A 17,843-nucleotide genomic window follows, 5' to 3' on the forward strand; every position below is an offset into this window, starting at 1 on the left:
TTTTGTGACTTTGTGTAGAGATGGGCCACGGGCCAGATTAATGCCACTTGGAAAACGAGAGCAGAAGAGAAAAAAAAAAAAAAACTTCTCAAAAGTGGCCAAAAGTGTCTGACTGCGAAATCAAAATATTTTCCAACTACTGCTCTAGTTTGAAAATATTGAGAAGTAACACCCTCCAGCCCAAGTGCTCTCGTTAAAACTGTAAATGTATTATTTATAGAGACGTTAAAGAAAATATTCAGGCATGACTGAGGAAGAATACTTTTTGTTTCACAAAAATAAGAAATAGCTCCAAGCTATTATATTCAGTACTTTTTTAAATTGATCTTTTTTTTTTTTGAATATTTTCAGTGAATTATTAAATGGAAAGGATATTCAGGGGGCAGATATCTTTGAAGGTGTTCAATCTGGTGCCGATTCGAACCAGGATGGTAACGATCGACGAGGTCCGTGCTCAACTGCAGCCACCGAAATTTGAATCCCACATTTCAGGAGGCACCAAAACCGCTGCTGGACTGGAAGGAATACTTGTAAATTTTCTAAGATTAAAAATCCAAGTTGATTTTTGACTTGCCGAGACGACATTTTTAAGTATCTTTTTTCCCATAGTCGAAAAAAAAAAAAAAAGTTGAGGAATGCAGCATCTCTTGTGTGTGTGATTATTGCTCTGCTTCAACTGCTACCACAGGTTCTCTCACTCCGTCTCTTTCGCTCTCTCTATCATAAAAGACAAATAGTTAATGTGGTCAACACGTAAGCCTTCAGATGAAATGCGACCAGGATCCACTGGTCTGTAAACATCGTTAAAAAGTAAATGAAAATGGCTTAGTTGTTGCAAAGACAACTAAGGTGTGGCACCCACATACTGATAATCGGCCTGAATTTCAGCAACCCCTTCCAATCAAAGCACAAAGGGGCCCGATATCGCTCCCCCCCCCCAAAAAAAAAAAAAAAAAAAAATTACGAGTGATTATCCATTAAGGTGTTAGTGATATTTTTCCCCTCCATGATCCTTGACTCTCAAGACGATCATCATAAATAAAAACAAAAAGAATGTTGAATTATTTCAAGGATTCCCACAAATCCAAATACATTTTCAATAAGTGAAAAATAACTCAGCGCTTGCTCTATTTTTAATCCAATTACTTTTCTGTCCTGTTTAAGGTTATTTTACTTTTTTTTTCTTAAACACCTGTTTTTTTTACTTCAAACAATACATGTTGAAATTTAAAAATATTATTTGATCCACACCTTGATGAACACCAATACAGAGCGCACCCCAAAGCTCCTTCCTAGGGCCCCGTTATTTTGACGATTCTATCGTAACTGTCAAACCCGTTTCATATTTATGATTGTAAATTATGATGTGTGTGATGACTCCAAGGTCAGATGATCCGCAGACTCCACGACTGTGAAGGAAGCGACATTTTCGCGACTCTTTCATTTCCTTTGTATTCTCTATCGATGAGGATGGATGCCTTGTGGCACCACGCTGCCTCCCACAGGTCATTCTTGGTACTACGGGAGACACGGATAATTGCTACTTTCGGCAGCGATATCCTTCTTTGTGAGGTGTCCTGCGTCGGTCTTGTGGAGTACAACGCGCACGATAAAAAAAAAATAAAAAAAATAAACAGTAAGCACGCATTTGCCTATTTTTTCCACATTTTCAAAATTAGTTCAGATGTGAAAAATGGGTTTGCGTGGAGCCGGTTTAAGAGGTTCCAAGGCGGAGGGGGACGGGGGGGACGGGGGGGGGGTTCAGTGAGGTGTGGAAGAAGGCCGGTGGGGGAAGAACCAGACTGCATGTGAGAGTTTGATCCCGGCTGGATCTTCATTCCGGACACTGCTGACCCGGGAAGAGGCAGGCGGCAGCGCTTCCGGACGCTAACGACGACGACGCTGACAAAAAAAAAAAAAAATTGACAGCTCAAAAGATAGAAGCAAAGAATATTTTCTCCGGGGGGATTGACGGGAGGTTGTTTATCTACATGATTGTGCAGCTTTTCCTAATCAAACTCAAAGCACCAATGGATCCCAAGCGTCTTTTTTGTTTCTTTTTCTTTTTCGTCTGGCAACTCTTTGCAGAACAAAACCTCAAAATAAAATCTGAACAATTCAATAATATGCATACACAAATTGCAAATCGTAGAAATAGAACACGTTGCGTCCACCCGGTTGCAAAGTCGATCGTAGCGAGTGGAAGAAGAAAGAGGATGGACGAAGCATAGATGGCCGCCGCCGCACGTTGCGCCAGCTTACCCATCATGCCTTGCGACCCGGGAAGGAGGGGTAGACGGGACTTGGGGGGTGGGGGGGGGTCAAGTGGTCCTCGATAAATCCACTTAAGCGCGAGGTAAAAATAATGTCTATGCTGGGAATCTTCAACACATCATTTCACACCATACTGAAAAAAAAATTGATTTTTTTTTTTTTCTTGAGATTTTCCTGAAGTCAGTTTGTGGGGAAAAAAAAAAAGGTCCATTTGATGGTTCCTACGTCCTCGGCCCGTTGACAGGATCGTTGGTTTCTTTTTTTTTTTCGTTTGTTTGTTTTGTTGCCCTTTTAAAGGGTAGCTCTCCGAACTCTTCTAGCGTACAACCTTAGAACGTCTTTAAATGTCGATAAAACTCCTTTTCCTGGTTCATCTTTTTTTTTTTTTTTTTTCCTTACAAAATTCTTTACAAAACGATGACAACAAACCGAAAGCAATCGATGTAAAGCGGTGGAAGAAGAAGAGAAAGAAGTGTTGCCGGGTCACTCGCTTTGGAGGTCCCGCGGTTCTGATTTCCAGAACTGTGGATGGATGGTGAAGGTGGGAGTAACGGAGAGTTGGGGGAAGGCGGGAGGGAGGGGAAAGTGTGGAGGAAGATGGTGGCGGTGGGAGGGGGGTCACACCGACACTCCATCCTCGGCGGGGTGGGGGGTGGGGGGCTTCCCCAGGAGTCCCTTGCTCTGCTCGGGCGAAGGTCAGACCTCCACTGACTGGATCTGGTTCATTTGGGCCCGCATCATCTGGACGCTGTTGAGTATCTTTTTCTGATGGCCCGCTAACGTCACGCCCACCCGCAGGATGTCGCTGTTACGAGGAAAAAACGGTTTATCAGGACTTGGAAGTCTTGGATACATCTGCAGATAACGTTTATAGTTATGCTAGGAACGTCGCAGCCGTTTTATGTAAAGTGAAACTTTGTACGATGCACATTTTGCGCATGTTCAGATAAGAGAGGAGTACTGAAATATGAGTGGTTTACCACATTGTCACCTCCCCCTCACACCCAAATGAAGAGAAAGTCACTTACTCCATCGTCATCTGGGAAACCACGTCGAAAGTGGTGAAGTCAGAGTTGGCAAAGTTGTCCTTGTATTGGCCCATCTTGATGGCGTCCAGCCACTCGTCCACCGTGCTGAAGCTGGAGAAGTCCGGGATGCTCCGGTCCAGCAGTGGCAGATGCACACTAGAGATCAGGCAGGGTGGGGGTCGGGGTTGGGAGGGACAGGCGGGATGCATTAGGATGACTGATGGTGGAAATGTGATGGCTCTTCACGTCGCAGTAGTTATGCGGACCACCTGCGAGCGCCGGTCGCGTCACGTTCTCACGGCCCGCCGAACAATCCCGCGGGCCTCGTTTGGTCAAACTGGCTTTTTGCAAACTCATTTCCTTCTAAAATGGATTTTCCAAATGAGGTGCTGAGCTTTTTAGGGAGGCAGCGGTTCTTTTCCTACTGGATGCGTGTGGAAAATCGGGAATGTTTTGGAGGTTGCACAAGGGCCTCAACGCTGGCATTAGCATTTGTCGTTCGTGGGAAGGGATTGAAAAGGAAAACCGCATTCTTCCCGATCACTAGCGCCATTCGCGCTGGCCGTACGACTCATCTTTTTCTCGACTCCCCGTCCATTCCGTAATTCCGCCGTCGACTTAGAAATTTGCCGACTCCTGTCGTCGTATCCGAGGCGTAACACAGTTTGCGTGCGAGTGTGACGTTTAACATGCTGGACTCGCTGCCCCGTAGCACTTTGTCTAGAAAACAACGTTCGCTAACGTCCCCATGCATGTAGTTTTATGAGCGGGTCAAGCGCCGACGACTCACCCGTGTTCTGCTCTGGCGACTCGTCTGAAAGGGACAGACGGGCTGATACATAAATGATGAGTAAGGCCGTATAAAAACGAGCCTCAAGATGCAGTACGCAATCACTCCGAACACTTTTACGCGCACGTTTGCCGACTTCCGACAGCGACGCGCACTTTGAGTAAGAGGCCAGAAAACAGAATGTGAAGTTGAACACTCGAGACTCGCTGGCCACGCACGTTTGTGAAGGGAGCAATTCGCCGACGTCTCCGCACGTCTCGTTGTCGGAATATGTGACGCGGCGGCGGCTGTGTGAACGCATACTTCGGCGAGCTTTGTCATAATGAGGAAGGCAAAACAAATGCCGACCTATCGTAATGCGCTTCTTGCACCATTTTGCCAGCAAGGCAGTGTGTGAAACACGGGGGGGGGGGGGGGGCTTCCCCAGGAGTCCCTTGCTCTGCTCGGGCGAAGGTCAGACCTCCACTGACTGGATCTGGTTCATTTGGGCCCGCATCATCTGGACGCTGTTGAGTATCTTTTTCTGATGGCCCGCTAACGTCACGCCCACCCGCAGGATGTCGCTGTTACGAGGAAAAAACGGTTTATCAGGACTTGGAAGTCTTGGATACATCTGCAGATAACGTTTATAGTTATGCTAGGAACGTCGCAGCCGTTTTATGTAAAGTGAAACTTTGTACGATGCACATTTTGCGCATGTTCAGATAAGAGAGGAGTACTGAAATATGAGTGGTTTACCACATTGTCACCTCCCCCTCACACCCAAATGAAGAGAAAGTCACTTACTCCATCGTCATCTGGGAAACCACGTCGAAAGTGGTGAAGTCAGAGTTGGCAAAGTTGTCCTTGTATTGGCCCATCTTGATGGCGTCCAGCCACTCGTCCACCGTGCTGAAGCTGGAGAAGTCCGGGATGCTCCGGTCCAGCAGTGGCAGATGCACACTAGAGATCAGGCAGGGTGGGGGTCGGGGTTGGGAGGGACAGGCGGGATGCATTAGGATGACTGATGGTGGAAATGTGATGGCTCTTCACGTCGCAGTAGTTATGCGGACCACCTGCGAGCGCCGGTCGCGTCACGTTCTCACGGCCCGCCGAACAATCCCGCGGGCCTCGTTTGGTCAAACTGGCTTTTTGCAAACTCATTTCCTTCTAAAATGGATTTTCCAAATGAGGTGCTGAGCTTTTTAGGGAGGCAGCGGTTCTTTTCCTACTGGATGCGTGTGGAAAATCGGGAATGTTTTGGAGGTTGCACAAGGGCCTCAACGCTGGCATTAGCATTTGTCGTTCGTGGGAAGGGATTGAAAAGGAAAACCGCATTCTTCCCGATCACTAGCGCCATTCGCGCTGGCCGTACGACTCATCTTTTTCTCGACTCCCCGTCCATTCCGTAATTCCGCCGTCGACTTAGAAATTTGCCGACTCCTGTCGTCGTATCCGAGGCGTAACACAGTTTGCGTGCGAGTGTGACGTTTAACATGCTGGACTCGCTGCCCCGTAGCACTTTGTCTAGAAAACAACGTTCGCTAACGTCCCCATGCATGTAGTTTTATGAGCGGGTCAAGCGCCGACGACTCACCCGTGTTCTGCTCTGGCGACTCGTCTGAAAGGGACAGACGGGCTGATACATAAATGATGAGTAAGGCCGTATAAAAACGAGCCTCAAGATGCAGTACGCAATCACTCCGAACACTTTTACGCGCACGTTTGCCGACTTCCGACAGCGACGCGCACTTTGAGTAAGAGGCCAGAAAACAGAATGTGAAGTTGAACACTCGAGACTCGCTGGCCACGCACGTTTGTGAAGGGAGCAATTCGCCGACGTCTCCGCACGTCTCGTTGTCGGAATATGTGACGCGGCGGCGGCTGTGTGAACGCATACTTCGGCGAGCTTTGTCATAATGAGGAAGGCAAAACAAATGCCGACCTATCGTAATGCGCTTCTTGCACCATTTTGCCAGCAAGGCAGTGTGTGAAACACGGGGGGGGGTCTTTGGCAATGAAAAATGTATTTATTTCTTTTTTGATTCTTTCTTCTGCTTTTCCTTTCTGCTTGTCTCATGAGGGGTCACCACAGCGTGTCATCATCTTCTCTAACGGCCACTGTCCTCAACATCCATCAACCTTCTCTTTGGTCTTCCTCTCGCTCTCTTTTCCTTGGTAGCTCCATCCTTACCATCCTCCTGCCAATTTCCTCACTCTCTCGTCTCCGGACATGTCCAAACCGTCCAAGTCTGCTCTCTCTGACCTTGTCTCCAAAACATCCAACTTTGGCCGTTCCTCTAATGAGCTCGTTTCTAATCCTATCCAACCTGCTGACTCAGAGCGAGAACCTCAACATCTTCATTTCTGCTACTTCGGGTTCTGCTTCCCGTCGTTTCTTCAGCGCCACCGTCTCCAATCCGTCCATCATGGCCGGCCTCACCACTGTTTTATAAACTTTGCCCTTCATCCTAGCGGATCTTTTTGATTGAGGACCCCCACAAAAACAACTGTGCCAACTTACTCTCCAAATACCCAATAAAAACGAAATACGATGTCCGACTTCGCGCAGCGGAATGGAAGAAATTGAATAGTTACTAAAACAATGTGGACATTGACCTAGAATTTTTCTGGAAATTGGGTTCAAGTGTAGAACAACACCAACAAAAAAAAAACCAAAATATTTTATTTTCCTGGCTATTTTTTGTGTTTGTGGCTTCTCACAAACTTATCAGTGATTAGAAGTAAGGGAACTGGTAGTGACAACGGCGGAACTAAAGGAGCTACTCTTTGCCAAAGGTTCTAGCAAACAGGGGAAAGTCACACATAGACCACTCAGGGTCACTTGATGTCTGCGGAGCGCACTTGAGGGAAAAAAGGTGCAAGAGGCTGTGACGTAAAAACAAAAACCCCAAAACAACTGACAGCGAGTGGTCCGACTCACCCTGACGACAACGGGGTCATGGCCTTCAAGGTGTTAGGATTGCGGATCATCTTGTCCAGATTGTTGACGATCTGGCTGAACTTTGGGCGGTTGTTGCGGTCCTTCTGCCAGCAGTCCAGCATGAGCTGGTGCAGCGCACTCGGGCAGTCCATGGGGGGCGGCAGCCGGTAGTCCTGCTCAATAGCGTTGATGACCTGGAGGGGGTCGGGGGACACACGCAGAGGGGAAATTTGACAAAAAGAGACGCATAAAAGGACGAGAGAAAAAAGCCTGAAAACAGTTTGCTTTGTTTGCCTGATGTTCGAAGAGGAGAAGACGCCAAACTTGCACCCCACACGTAGAACCAGACTCTTTGACATCACTTCAGCCTCTAAAGTGTGGACCGGTAATTGATTGCTTGCTCGGTTGATTAGGGGCACACGATGGCGGCGCTTGCTTGGTTAACCGTGCGGAACGACGTGGAAGGATGCACAATCTCATCCCTGTTAATTACGGGCGCCCATTAAAGAACCCCCCCCCCCCCCACCGATACAAAAGCATATTAATTTCAATCAGGAGACGCCCAAATAAGGACCCCAATGGAGAACAGGTGCGATCCGGAGTTCCTAATAAGATAAGAGCCGAGGTCCTCCGTCCTCTCTCGGCACATTAGCGTTCTCACTTTCAATTTGAAACTATTCTCATTGCCTGCCGCCCCCCCCCCCCCCCCCACATAATTTGCACTCTTCCCAGAGAGAGAAATTGAGGCTCCAGTCGAGAGCAGAAATTGTCTACAGAGCGCCGCTGAGCATTTTCAAATAATCTGATTATATCTGCGCGGCGGCTGGAAGGATTTATCGCACTGTTTGGAGCGGCGATGGGCCACACTCCGGGGACTGCAAAACGAAGCTCAGATATGAAACGTTTGGCGGAGCGGGCGCAACAACGCCTGCAGATGAGCACGGCTACGTACGTCTTGATTGGTCATGTCCCAGTAGGGCCTCTCCCCGTACGACATGACTTCCCACATGACGATCCCGTAGCTCCACGCGTCGCTGGCCGAGGTGAACTTCCTGTACTGGATGGCTTCGGGCGCTGTCCACCGGATCGGGATCTTCCCACCCTGCGAGCGCAAAATGTAAACGCGTTAGCGTAGTTGGTCAATTAAACCAAGATCGGGATGCACCAAAATACCAGGGGGCAAAACACTTCAAAAGAAATACAGGAAGAGCACAAAGCGGTTGGGGTACAGTCGACAAGGTAGAAGAGCCCGAGTGGAAATATAAATGATAATTACATGTTTAAAGATGTGCAACAATTATGGAAAACAATCTTAAAAACATCTTCCAGCTGTGGCATACCTCAAGGCTCCATCCCGAGTCCCATCTAATTATACCTCCACTCTAATTGCTTCCACCAATGAGGTTTTCACAATTCCCTTCGTTGTTAGTCAAAGTAATAAATAGCTACCTCCTGGATTGTACGGCTGGGATGGGCTCCAGATCTCCTGCAACTCTTGTGAGGATAAGGATAAATTTGGATGGCTGGATATATTTCTCATTTCTGTAAATTTTTTCCCATTGTTTTAAGTGCAGTTTTATAGCGTACTGTTTGACTGGAATTTTAAGAAACTTGGTCAAAACAGGATGGCTTTAATAGCACCCTCTATAAAAATGAGAAAAATGTATGATTGAAGAGCGTTTGTTCAAATTATCTAGTAAGCGTTTGAATAGTAGTGCGAGCCCTGGAATTTTCCTAAAATCCCTTCGTCAAATCCAAATGGACATCTTTCTGTTCAATTTCATGCATAGATTCACATTCATTGAGAATTTTGCACAGGTCCTCTTATCACTTACCGTATTTTCCGCACTATAAGGCGCACCTATTTCAAAACTTTTTCGTTCATATATATCATTATCATATATACACCGCATTATAAGGCACATAGAATAGATGCTATGTGCACCTAAAGGCTCAAAATGGATCCATATATAAGGCGCACCTGATTATAAGGCGCACTGTCAGCTTTTGAGAAAATTGAAGGCTTTTAGGTGCGGAAAATACGGTAATTTCACGCCGGTTGGTGAAATTGGTGTGAGGGGATTACATTTGACAACTTTCTACCTGAGTGAATTTGGCAATGTCAGTATTGGGCTGATGTAAAACCGAGGCCCCGAAAATAACGATTCATCAACGGAAGAAGAAGAAACGAGTCTGCTGTTCCTCACCAGGGCGCTCGTGTAGGTGGGGTCCGATGTGTCATCTTCCAGGAAGCGCGAGAGGCCAAAGTCCGACACCTTGCACACCAGGTTGCTGTTGACGAGGATGTTGCGGGCGGCCAGGTCACGGTGCACGTAATTCATGTCGGCCAAGTACTTCATGCCCGAGGCGATGCCCCGCAGCATTCCCACCAGCTGGATTACGGTGAACTGGCCGTCGTTTTGCTGGATGGGACGCACGGCAACGCAAAACGTCAACAACAAAAAAAAAAAAAATCAAAGGAGATATGTTTCCCCCATTTTCCAAGCCGCACATCCTCGCAGGGGTCGGAGAGTGCTGGAGCCTATCCCAGCTAACTTTGGGTGAAAGGCGGACTACGCCCTGAACTGACCGCCAGGCAGTCGCGGCCCACATCTCGACACCATCACTGAGCGGGAATCGATCCGAGGTTACCCGCACCGAGGTCAGGCGTGTGTGAAAATAATTGTTGTCTTTTAAAGAAATTGTTGGATGATGGACAATAGTGACATTAAACAACCAGGTACATCTTTTGTGATTTGCATAGTTCTGAAAATGCGTCCTCACAGTTAGGCTAGTTTGCATTAAAAAAAAATAAATAAAACGCCCCCATCTGAGTTTCTCCGCCCATGACTTGGAAGCTTGGTTAGGTCAAGCTCCAGAGCCACTTTCAAGCAATGGCCGGGACTGCACAGACTCACACGACGACGTGGGATACATTTGTCGCAGAAAACCAGTCTTCAGGAAATTCCAACTGTGGTGTACCTCAAGGTTCCACACCGCACAGCATCAGTTTTCCATAAGCGCCGCATATTAGAATTTTGGGTTAAACTGTCAATGCCGGAGCCATTTCTCACCAGGGTACTGAAAACCAGTCTTCAAGATCTTCCAAGTGCGGTGTACCTCAAAGCTCCATTCTAAGCCCCATCTAATTGATGCTGACGAGCGCTTCGACAACAACATGCGACATGAGATTATTTGTGTTCGGTGACATGTCCGCACGCGATCCATGACGATAATTTTCTTGGCTTGGTGAAGCGGTGAAATACAATACACGTCACGTAAAATAACATTTTTCAAAAGTTATCATTAAATCGGTCAATGGTGCCTTCATATTAGCGCTATTCATTTGCGGTCTGGATGGATGAAAAAATAATTGCTAGATTTTTTTTTTGGTAGCCGCTAATAAAAAAAAAAAAGATGATTGCTTGCTTTAAATTCTAAAAAATACAAAAATAATATACATCTCTTTCCTCTAAGAGTCACATAAGAAGGGCAAAATATTATTGGATGGAATTAAAGCATGCTGCTGGATTTTTCTTGACAATCAATAGAAAAATGATTGAAAATCTCGGTCATAGCACGTTACAGCCAGTATTATGATTATTGATGACATTTTACGATGACCAGAAACCAGATCCATCAGAGTTTAATGCGCAAATGTTGGGGGGTGGGGGGGCACCACAGGACAGAAAGCAAGAGAGAGAATTTTGCCTCGAGGTGGTCTCTGCAGGCCGAGCCGCCGCTAAGCCCGGTCTGGACGCCCGTCTACAGCTGTTGGCCCCCCACCACCTCCACCGTTTGGTGAAGTGCTTGAAGGCGGAAGCGCTGCAGCTGTGCGGGCAACCCCCACCCCCACCCCCACCACGACCACGTCCAAATACTTGATTTTGCTGAAGTAGATTTTGAGACATCTGTCTTTTACTTGAGTATTTATTTTTCTGATGACGTTTTATTTTTACTCATCTGCATTTGAAATCAGGCGGAACGGTGGAGGAACTGGAGAGAGCGTCGGCCTCACAGTTCTGAGGGCCGGGGTTCAAATCCCTGTCCTGCCTGTGTGGAGTCTCCCCGTGGTTTTCTCCGGGTGGGCACTCCGGTTTCCTCCCACACCCCAAAAACACGCAACATTAATCGGACACTCTAAATTGCTCCGTCGGTGTGATCGCGAGTGCGACTGGTTGTCTCGATGTGCCCTGCGATTGGCTGGCGACCACTTCAGGGTGTGCCCCGCCTCACTCGCACCAAGCAACATGCAAGGTGCAGTTTTATTGATTTGAGTGCAAACACTACGTAAGTCAGGGGTGTCAAACTCATTTTTAATCGCAGGCCAGATTGTACTTGCGCTTTCCCTGAAAGGGCCGTTATATAACTGTGAAACGATAAAAATCTTTAACCGCCTCATCATATTAACACATGAAATTTACGAATTAGTTCTGGAATCAGAAATCAAGGGTAATGGTGTTTCCTACTATTGTAGTTTGGTGAGACAAAAATGCTTGTAATATCTCAACTTTATCATTTATGATGGGAAAATTGGTAATGATTGGTACAGATTTGAACCAAAACATCATGGACGTTGATACACATCATTTGCCTCTGCGGCCCACATAAAATCACACGGCGGGCCGCATCTGGCCCCCGAGCCTTGATTATGACACCTGTGATGTAAGTTAACAAACGAGGGAAACTTTTGTTTGTCGAGACATTTTTTTCCCCCCATTCTTGTTGAGCCAAGTTAGTAAAGTGGATATTGTCTATAATTGGTAGTAAAAATATGTTTTTACTTTAAATTAAATACTGGAGTAGAATAAGTACTTGTACCGTTGTTGCTGTTTTTTTTTTTTTTCATTTTTTTTAAATTAACAATCGCTGTCCACCATTTATATATACTGTACTGTAGTTAAGAAAAACATTACAAATGTTGCTATTTTGAAAAGTTCCATATTTTATCCTCTATTTAAAAAAAAATCATATTTAGCAAGTTTGAAGATATTCACTTCAATATTGAAGTCGAATAAGTGCTTCCACTTTTGCCATTTTTGTTTTATTTACCCAAGTGAGAATATTTTCCCACCTCGGCCCAATTCCGGAGGATGGCGCTACCGAGGCGGGGCGGGGGGCGTGGGGGGGTCGTCCGTATTAGCAGTCTACGCCGGTGCTCCAGTAGCCTACTTGCCTTTCACGCTTTGCTGCTCGCGGGCTTCGCCTCGCGCTTCTCCTCACGTCACGTCCGAAGCCGCCCGTGCCGGCGATTAAGCGTCATACATAATGCATGACGGCCACCCTCGAAATTACACATTGTGCGCCGGCCTTTGCGCGGACTTTCGGCGCTTGCTTGCGAAAAAAAAAAAAAAAAAAAAAAAAAATAGCCGTCTCAACCCGGGCGGAGTGACCTCAGAGAAGACACAAACGGCAGCTGTCGCTTTGTTTCCGCAACGTCAAACGTACCCAAGTGAGAAACTCAGAAGATGAATGAGTTTTTTTTTTTTCTTCTTGATAGAAATTTAGAAGTGTCATCTACATATATAATGAAAAGGGTTCATTATCAAGAATAGAATAAGGAGTCTCATGTGAATTTATCACTCAGACAAGTTCTTATTCACTTAAAGAAAGAAGAAAAGACTAAAGTATGGCCTTTTTTTTCCCCCTCTCACATAATTTATATATTTGCTCTTTTCATCCTGCCAAGTTTATTGCTTCTTTATTCATTCTTTCCCCCTCTTAAGACTAACCTGCTACTTTAACTGTCCATTCATAAAAGAACACCAGTTACTCTGATTTGACGGGCGCGTATGCGCCCACGCGTCATTGCACTCGCAAATCTGCAGTCGAGCACGGAAAATCCCGCGCATAAAATTTGTTATGAGTAGAAATACATAGATATTGAAAGATGTCGTTCATTTTGTGTAGTATCGACCAATGTTCCGTCTAAGCTGCGCAATTGCGCAACTGCGCACTTGTCGCACACGAAAACCGATCCAGCGCAGTGAACCACAGCCTGAGGTCTTTTTTTTTTTTTTTAAACACGAAAATTGTGCAGTGGCGTAGCTTAGAGAGCACATTGGTCAACACTACACAAAATAAGCGACGTTTTTCCATATCCATGTCTACTTGTAACCAATTTTACGCGTGTGATTTTTCGTGCTCGATTGCAATCGCGCACTTGTCGCACACGAAAACCGATCCAGCGCAGTGAACCACAGCCCGACGTCTTTTTTTTTTTTTTTTAAACACGGAAGCACTCGATCCGTAACAACGAGCTCAGCCGAATTCTACTTCAGAGTTTACCTGACACCGCCCCCCCTCCACTCTTAAAGGTGCACACTCAAAATTACAAACAGAAAACACACCCGCAACTTTACAGTATATCTGCGGGCATGGCTGGTGGACCACACCTGTAACTTTATATCTGCGGGCATGACTGACCACACCCGTACATTTTTCAAATGTGACTGGAACACAATTCATAACTCATTCATATTAACTCCTTCACTTCCTTTACAATAAATATTTATAGTTGCGAACGGAAGTGACGTCAAGTAAAAAAATTCTTTCATTTTCTTCTGCTTTGTAAAGCATTTGCACGTTTAAATGATCTTTCTTACACTGTATCCAGTTTGCATTGTATTTTTCCTTCTTTGTTTTGTTTCATCACCTAAAGCGCGTTACTGTAACGATATTTTGTTTGCTTCCTTCCGTTCTGAAAGTGTCTCGATTTTCAAAAGCAAGTCAAAACGCAGTTGTTTTGGAAAATGTAATTTTGCTGATCTTAAATTCCGTTCCACGGGCTTCGGACCTTCAGACCTGCGAAGGTATTTGCCCGGCGGGCTGTCCTCGCTCACCCTGAGGAAGGAGTCCAGAGAACCGTTCTCCATGAACTCGGTGACGATCATGACGGGGCTGCTCTTGGTGACCACGCCCTCCAGGCGGATGACGTTGGGGTGGTCGAACTGCCCCATGATGCTGGCCTCGCTGAGGAAGTCCCGCCGCTGCTTCTCCGTGTAGCCCGTCTTCAGGGTCTTGATGGCTACGAACATCTCCCGCTTGCCGGGCAGCTTCAGGTTGCCGCTGCACACCTCACCGAACTCTCCTGCGAGCGCGGGCGAGACAAGACGTATTTGACTTTGTTTGGTTTTTCCGTTTGGATGCCGCATGACATTACCTGCACCGATGACCTGCTCGATCTTCACGCAGGATGTATCAATCTCCTTAGCGAACTCCCGCACGGCCTCGTTGGGGTCCTCATACGTGAACGGATCGATATAGATCTTCATTCCTGGAGTCACTTGGAAAACAGGGAGAGAGACACTAACGTATTTGGTTCCCGCACGTTGGAAAATTCCGTTGGAAACCAGCTTGGATCGTGCACTGCTGCCGCCTGCTGGACTGGAGAGGAAAATTCTCGCCAGAAACGTAAAAATGTTCTAGATTTCTGAGCAGAATATTTATTTATTTATTTTTATTTTTTTTTTTTTTTTTGGGGGGGGGGTTACTTTTATTTACAATGGAGCAGCAAAAGTGGAGGACAAAATTTCTGATCATCAGGCCTAAAGTCAGAACTTGCAAATGCCGGATAAAATAGTGATTCGGAAAATATGGTAGGCATATCATCCATCCATCCATTTTCTTACCTGCTTATCCTCACAAGGGTCGCAGGAGGCGGGGTACACCCTGAACGGGTTGACAGCCAATCGCAGGGCACCAGTTTTACAATACGAGTGAAAAAAATACCAATACATTGCTAAAAATTGCCACGAGGAAGACGAGAATTTGAAAGACTCTGTGGAAGGAATTTATTTCTGCATATATTGAGGAGAATTGCTGAAAACTTGTGCAGAGAGAACTGTGTTGTATTGAATTGAAGACACTTTTAAACTGGCGGGCAAACCGAGACTGTAAAATACTGGACATTGTCGTTGTCGTTCAACCTCTACGTGCCACTATTGATCCGGGTATATGAACGGGTGACACCCTGAAGCGGTCGCCAGTCGGTGGCAGGCCACATACGGGGACGGCCAACCATTCTTTCCCGAGTGGGAATCGAACCCACGCCGCCCGCACCGACGGCGGGCAGATGCCACGAGCGAAGCGTCGGCATCGGTCATTTTAGCGTCGGTTAGCAATCATCTGGAGGATTGCGGACGCGCTCCACTGGAGCTTGGAGGCCGTGAGCTCATCTAGCCAGCAAGGACACGACCCCTTCAGGCCCCTTCAGGCCCCTTCAGGCCCCTTCAGGCCCCTGAGCAGTAATAATGGGCGGCGACGGCAGAAATAGAAATGTATATTTGTGTTGTCTCCCGTGGGCTCTTATCGCAGGGCAGAGGCTCACCCGGTCCTCGCTCTCACCCAAGTCCCCCCCTGCCAGGTAAATTGGCTTAATGTGGCCTTTAACGGTCTGCCGAATTCAAGCTTCCAGAGTTCAAAATCCGATTATTTGCCTCCCGCATCCGCGTCGGGCCCACGGGCTGCTTAAGTGGACGTCGGGCTCGTCGCACCGCAGGCTCGCCGTGGCAGGTGGAGGAAATCTGAATCATTTCCCTCTGCTCAAACGCTGAGGGGCCAAGTGGCCAATTCCAATTTAATGCGAATATTGATATTTATTGACATATGATCGGTGTTCCTCCCTGCGATTGGCTGCCAGTTCACAGCTGGGATAGGCTCCAGCACACCCGCGACCCTTGTGCGGATAAGCGGCAAAGAAAATGGATGGATAGATGGATGAAATTGGTAATTTTATGAAGAAAAGATTTTTTATCTGTTCCTCCAAATTTTGACCAATTCATGAATTTTGAAGAATGTTTTTTTTTTTTTGCAAGAAAAACTAATTTCAAGATTATATCGACAATTTATTAATATGAAAAAAAAAACGCAAAAAAGCTCAATTTAGAAACTACTCACATTTGGATTTTTTTCTGCAATCTGACATGTCCATTTTCATGCAAAATTTTTGTATTCATGCTGACATGACACGACATGTTCACATTAAAAAGTCTTAACCTTAAAATATATATATTTTTAAGAGAAGAAAAAGTTTCTTTTAGGAAGAAAAAGTCAGAATTTTTAAACCAATATTTGGTCATATTTGGAGACAAAAATTGCTAATTTTTTTCCAATTAAAAGAAAATCATGAACTTAACTTCTGACTACATTTGGACGATTCGGACTATTCCATGCTTTATTTTTTTTCCCCCCTCTCAGGTGCCACATTTGGGAAATAAGTCATGGAAAATATCTCAATTTCGTCACCATGCATCATAAACCCAGCCCAAGATTCTGACCAGCATCATCATTTAACAAAAAAAAAAAAAAAAAAAACAGTTACTACTTTTAAAGCCGTGTTTCCCTCACACACACAAAAACAAAAAAAAAACAACAAGAAATTGAAATAAGTTGCAGCATTTCCAATACAAAGAAGGCAAAACGTCTCCCTGGGGCGATCTTGAGGATTTATTCTGCCCTTATCAGCCCCAATAAGTTGCACGGTGGAGGTTTTGACGTCGCGTCGCTGAGCCTTTTAAATATTTTATCAGTGGCAAATGACTCGCACGGCATTAGCTCGCTGATGGCGACATAACGCCGGCGAGGGGCTGACCTACTTCCACAACAAAGGCGGCAGTTAACGACGAGAACCGAAACGTGGACGTCGCTTTGAAAGGCTTCCTCTGACGACAGGCGGGATTACTCGCCGGAAAGCCGGGGTGGGGCTTTCGGGTGGGAGACGGTAGCCATGGAGACAGGTGTGCAAAGGCGTGAGGGCCCGCCGTGCCAGACGGTAGCCATGGTGACAGGTGTTGCGGGAGAAGGGGAGGGGCCGGGGGGGGGGGGGGGTGTTACTCACTGTGGCCGCTGGTGTAGTGCTGCAGCTTGTCCGTGTACTCGGAATCGGCCCTGTCGAAGCCACGCCTCCTGGGGGGGAGACAAAGAACTCTAGTGCTGGTGGAAAGATGGGGGGGGGGGGGGGGGGCACGCATCACGGCACATCCACACTTTGAAAACTGGGATGTACTTGACTGGCTGTCAAGTGGACACTTTTTTTTTGTTTGTTTCTTGTGCTCGGCGTGACGCTACAAAGGCAAAGACCGGACCAGACGAAAAAGGAAAATCTACGCAAGACGTCAAAACGTCACGGGAATTGACTTTCTTCTTAATAGAGAAGAAAAAACAAGGCAATAATCAGGAATTATCATGGGAATTTTAACTCCTCGGGCTCTATTTGTGTGACTAGCGCAAATCCTGCGCGAGGAGGCAGGCGAGATCCATTTTCCGAATTTGGAGAACCGGCGCACCGCAGGCGCAAAGTCCGACGTCCGCATTGGTGTGAGCGTCGTCGTGGCTAACTTTTTTCGTTTTTTGTTTTTATGACCACATTTTAGCATCACAGTCGATGGAATATGATAATATCTTATCGGGAGTTACCCTCCAATCCGTGATGGGAAAAAAAAAACGATAGCGCAATATATGGAACTGTAACTTATTACAGTCTCGTTGCACCAGGCTGTGGTTCAATAAAACTTAATAACATCGTTACAATCAAACATCTGAATTGGCCAGAGCCTCACCGATTGCACACGATGATGATGACGACCACGGCGATGAGGAAGACCAGGCCGGCGGCCGCCGAGCCGATGATGAGGGGCAGCTTCTCGCGGATGCTCGTGTTGTATTCGGCTGCGTGGCACAAACAGACGCCAAAGTGATTTTTACAAGAAAATTGGGAAAATGTTGCGAGAAATAAAGAAATGACACAATCACAAATCATGGATTTGCAATTTACAAGGAACAAATGACAATTCTTACGGAAAAATTGCTTGTTACTAGAAAAAAAGAC

At 46.3% G+C, this 17,843-nt stretch overlaps 2 protein-coding genes across 6 annotated transcripts in view; both read right to left on the minus strand.

The window, feature by feature from the left end:
* Nucleotides 1-1,757: 1,757 nt before the first annotated feature.
* On the minus strand, nt 1,758-3,511 carry LOC133507386 (ephrin type-B receptor 2-like). Its single transcript, XM_061832343.1, has 2 exons — nt 3,303-3,511; nt 1,758-3,079 (listed from the first exon to the last, which is right to left on the minus strand). Exons 1-2 carry the CDS (start codon nt 3,509-3,511, stop codon nt 2,971-2,973), a joined length of 318 nt encoding a protein of 105 aa, XP_061688327.1. The 3' UTR covers nt 1,758-2,970.
* A 999-nt stretch (nt 3,512-4,510) lies between these two features.
* ephb2b (eph receptor B2b) overlaps nt 4,511-17,843 on the minus strand; it is a 147,951-nt gene continuing 134,618 nt past the window's right edge. Inside the window, exons 8-16 of one of the 5 annotated variants that reach the window (XM_061832106.1) lie at nt 17,575-17,683; nt 16,854-16,918; nt 14,178-14,291; nt 13,858-14,105; nt 9,223-9,438; nt 7,968-8,117; nt 7,016-7,209; nt 4,879-5,034; nt 4,511-4,655 (exon numbers count right to left, since the gene is read on the minus strand). In XM_061832106.1, the coding sequence (XP_061688090.1) occupies nt 4,547-4,655; nt 4,879-5,034; nt 7,016-7,209; nt 7,968-8,117; nt 9,223-9,438; nt 13,858-14,105; nt 14,178-14,291; nt 16,854-16,918; nt 17,575-17,683 (1,361 nt within the window). In that variant the 3' untranslated portion in view covers nt 4,511-4,546. Of the gene's footprint in view, nt 4,656-4,878; nt 5,035-7,015; nt 7,210-7,967; nt 8,118-9,222; nt 9,439-13,857; nt 14,301-16,853; nt 16,922-17,574; nt 17,684-17,843 lie in introns of all 5 variants that reach the window. The other 4 variants (XM_061832104.1, XM_061832105.1, XM_061832103.1 and 1 more) reach the window with 4 other exon arrangements.

This window comes from Syngnathoides biaculeatus, chromosome 10 (genome assembly GCF_019802595.1).
Source record: "Syngnathoides biaculeatus isolate LvHL_M chromosome 10, ASM1980259v1, whole genome shotgun sequence".
Taxonomy (NCBI): Eukaryota; Metazoa; Chordata; class Actinopteri; order Syngnathiformes; family Syngnathidae; genus Syngnathoides; species Syngnathoides biaculeatus.

Coding starts and splice junctions, on each gene's coding strand:
- LOC133507386 (XM_061832343.1), bottom strand. CDS start 3,511: ATGCATCCCGCCTGTCCCTCCCAACCCCGACCCCCACCCTGCCTGATC. Junction 3,080..3,302: donor GTTTCCCAGATGACGATGGA/GTAAGTGACTTT, acceptor TCCTCGTAACAG/CGACATCCTGCGGGTGGGCG.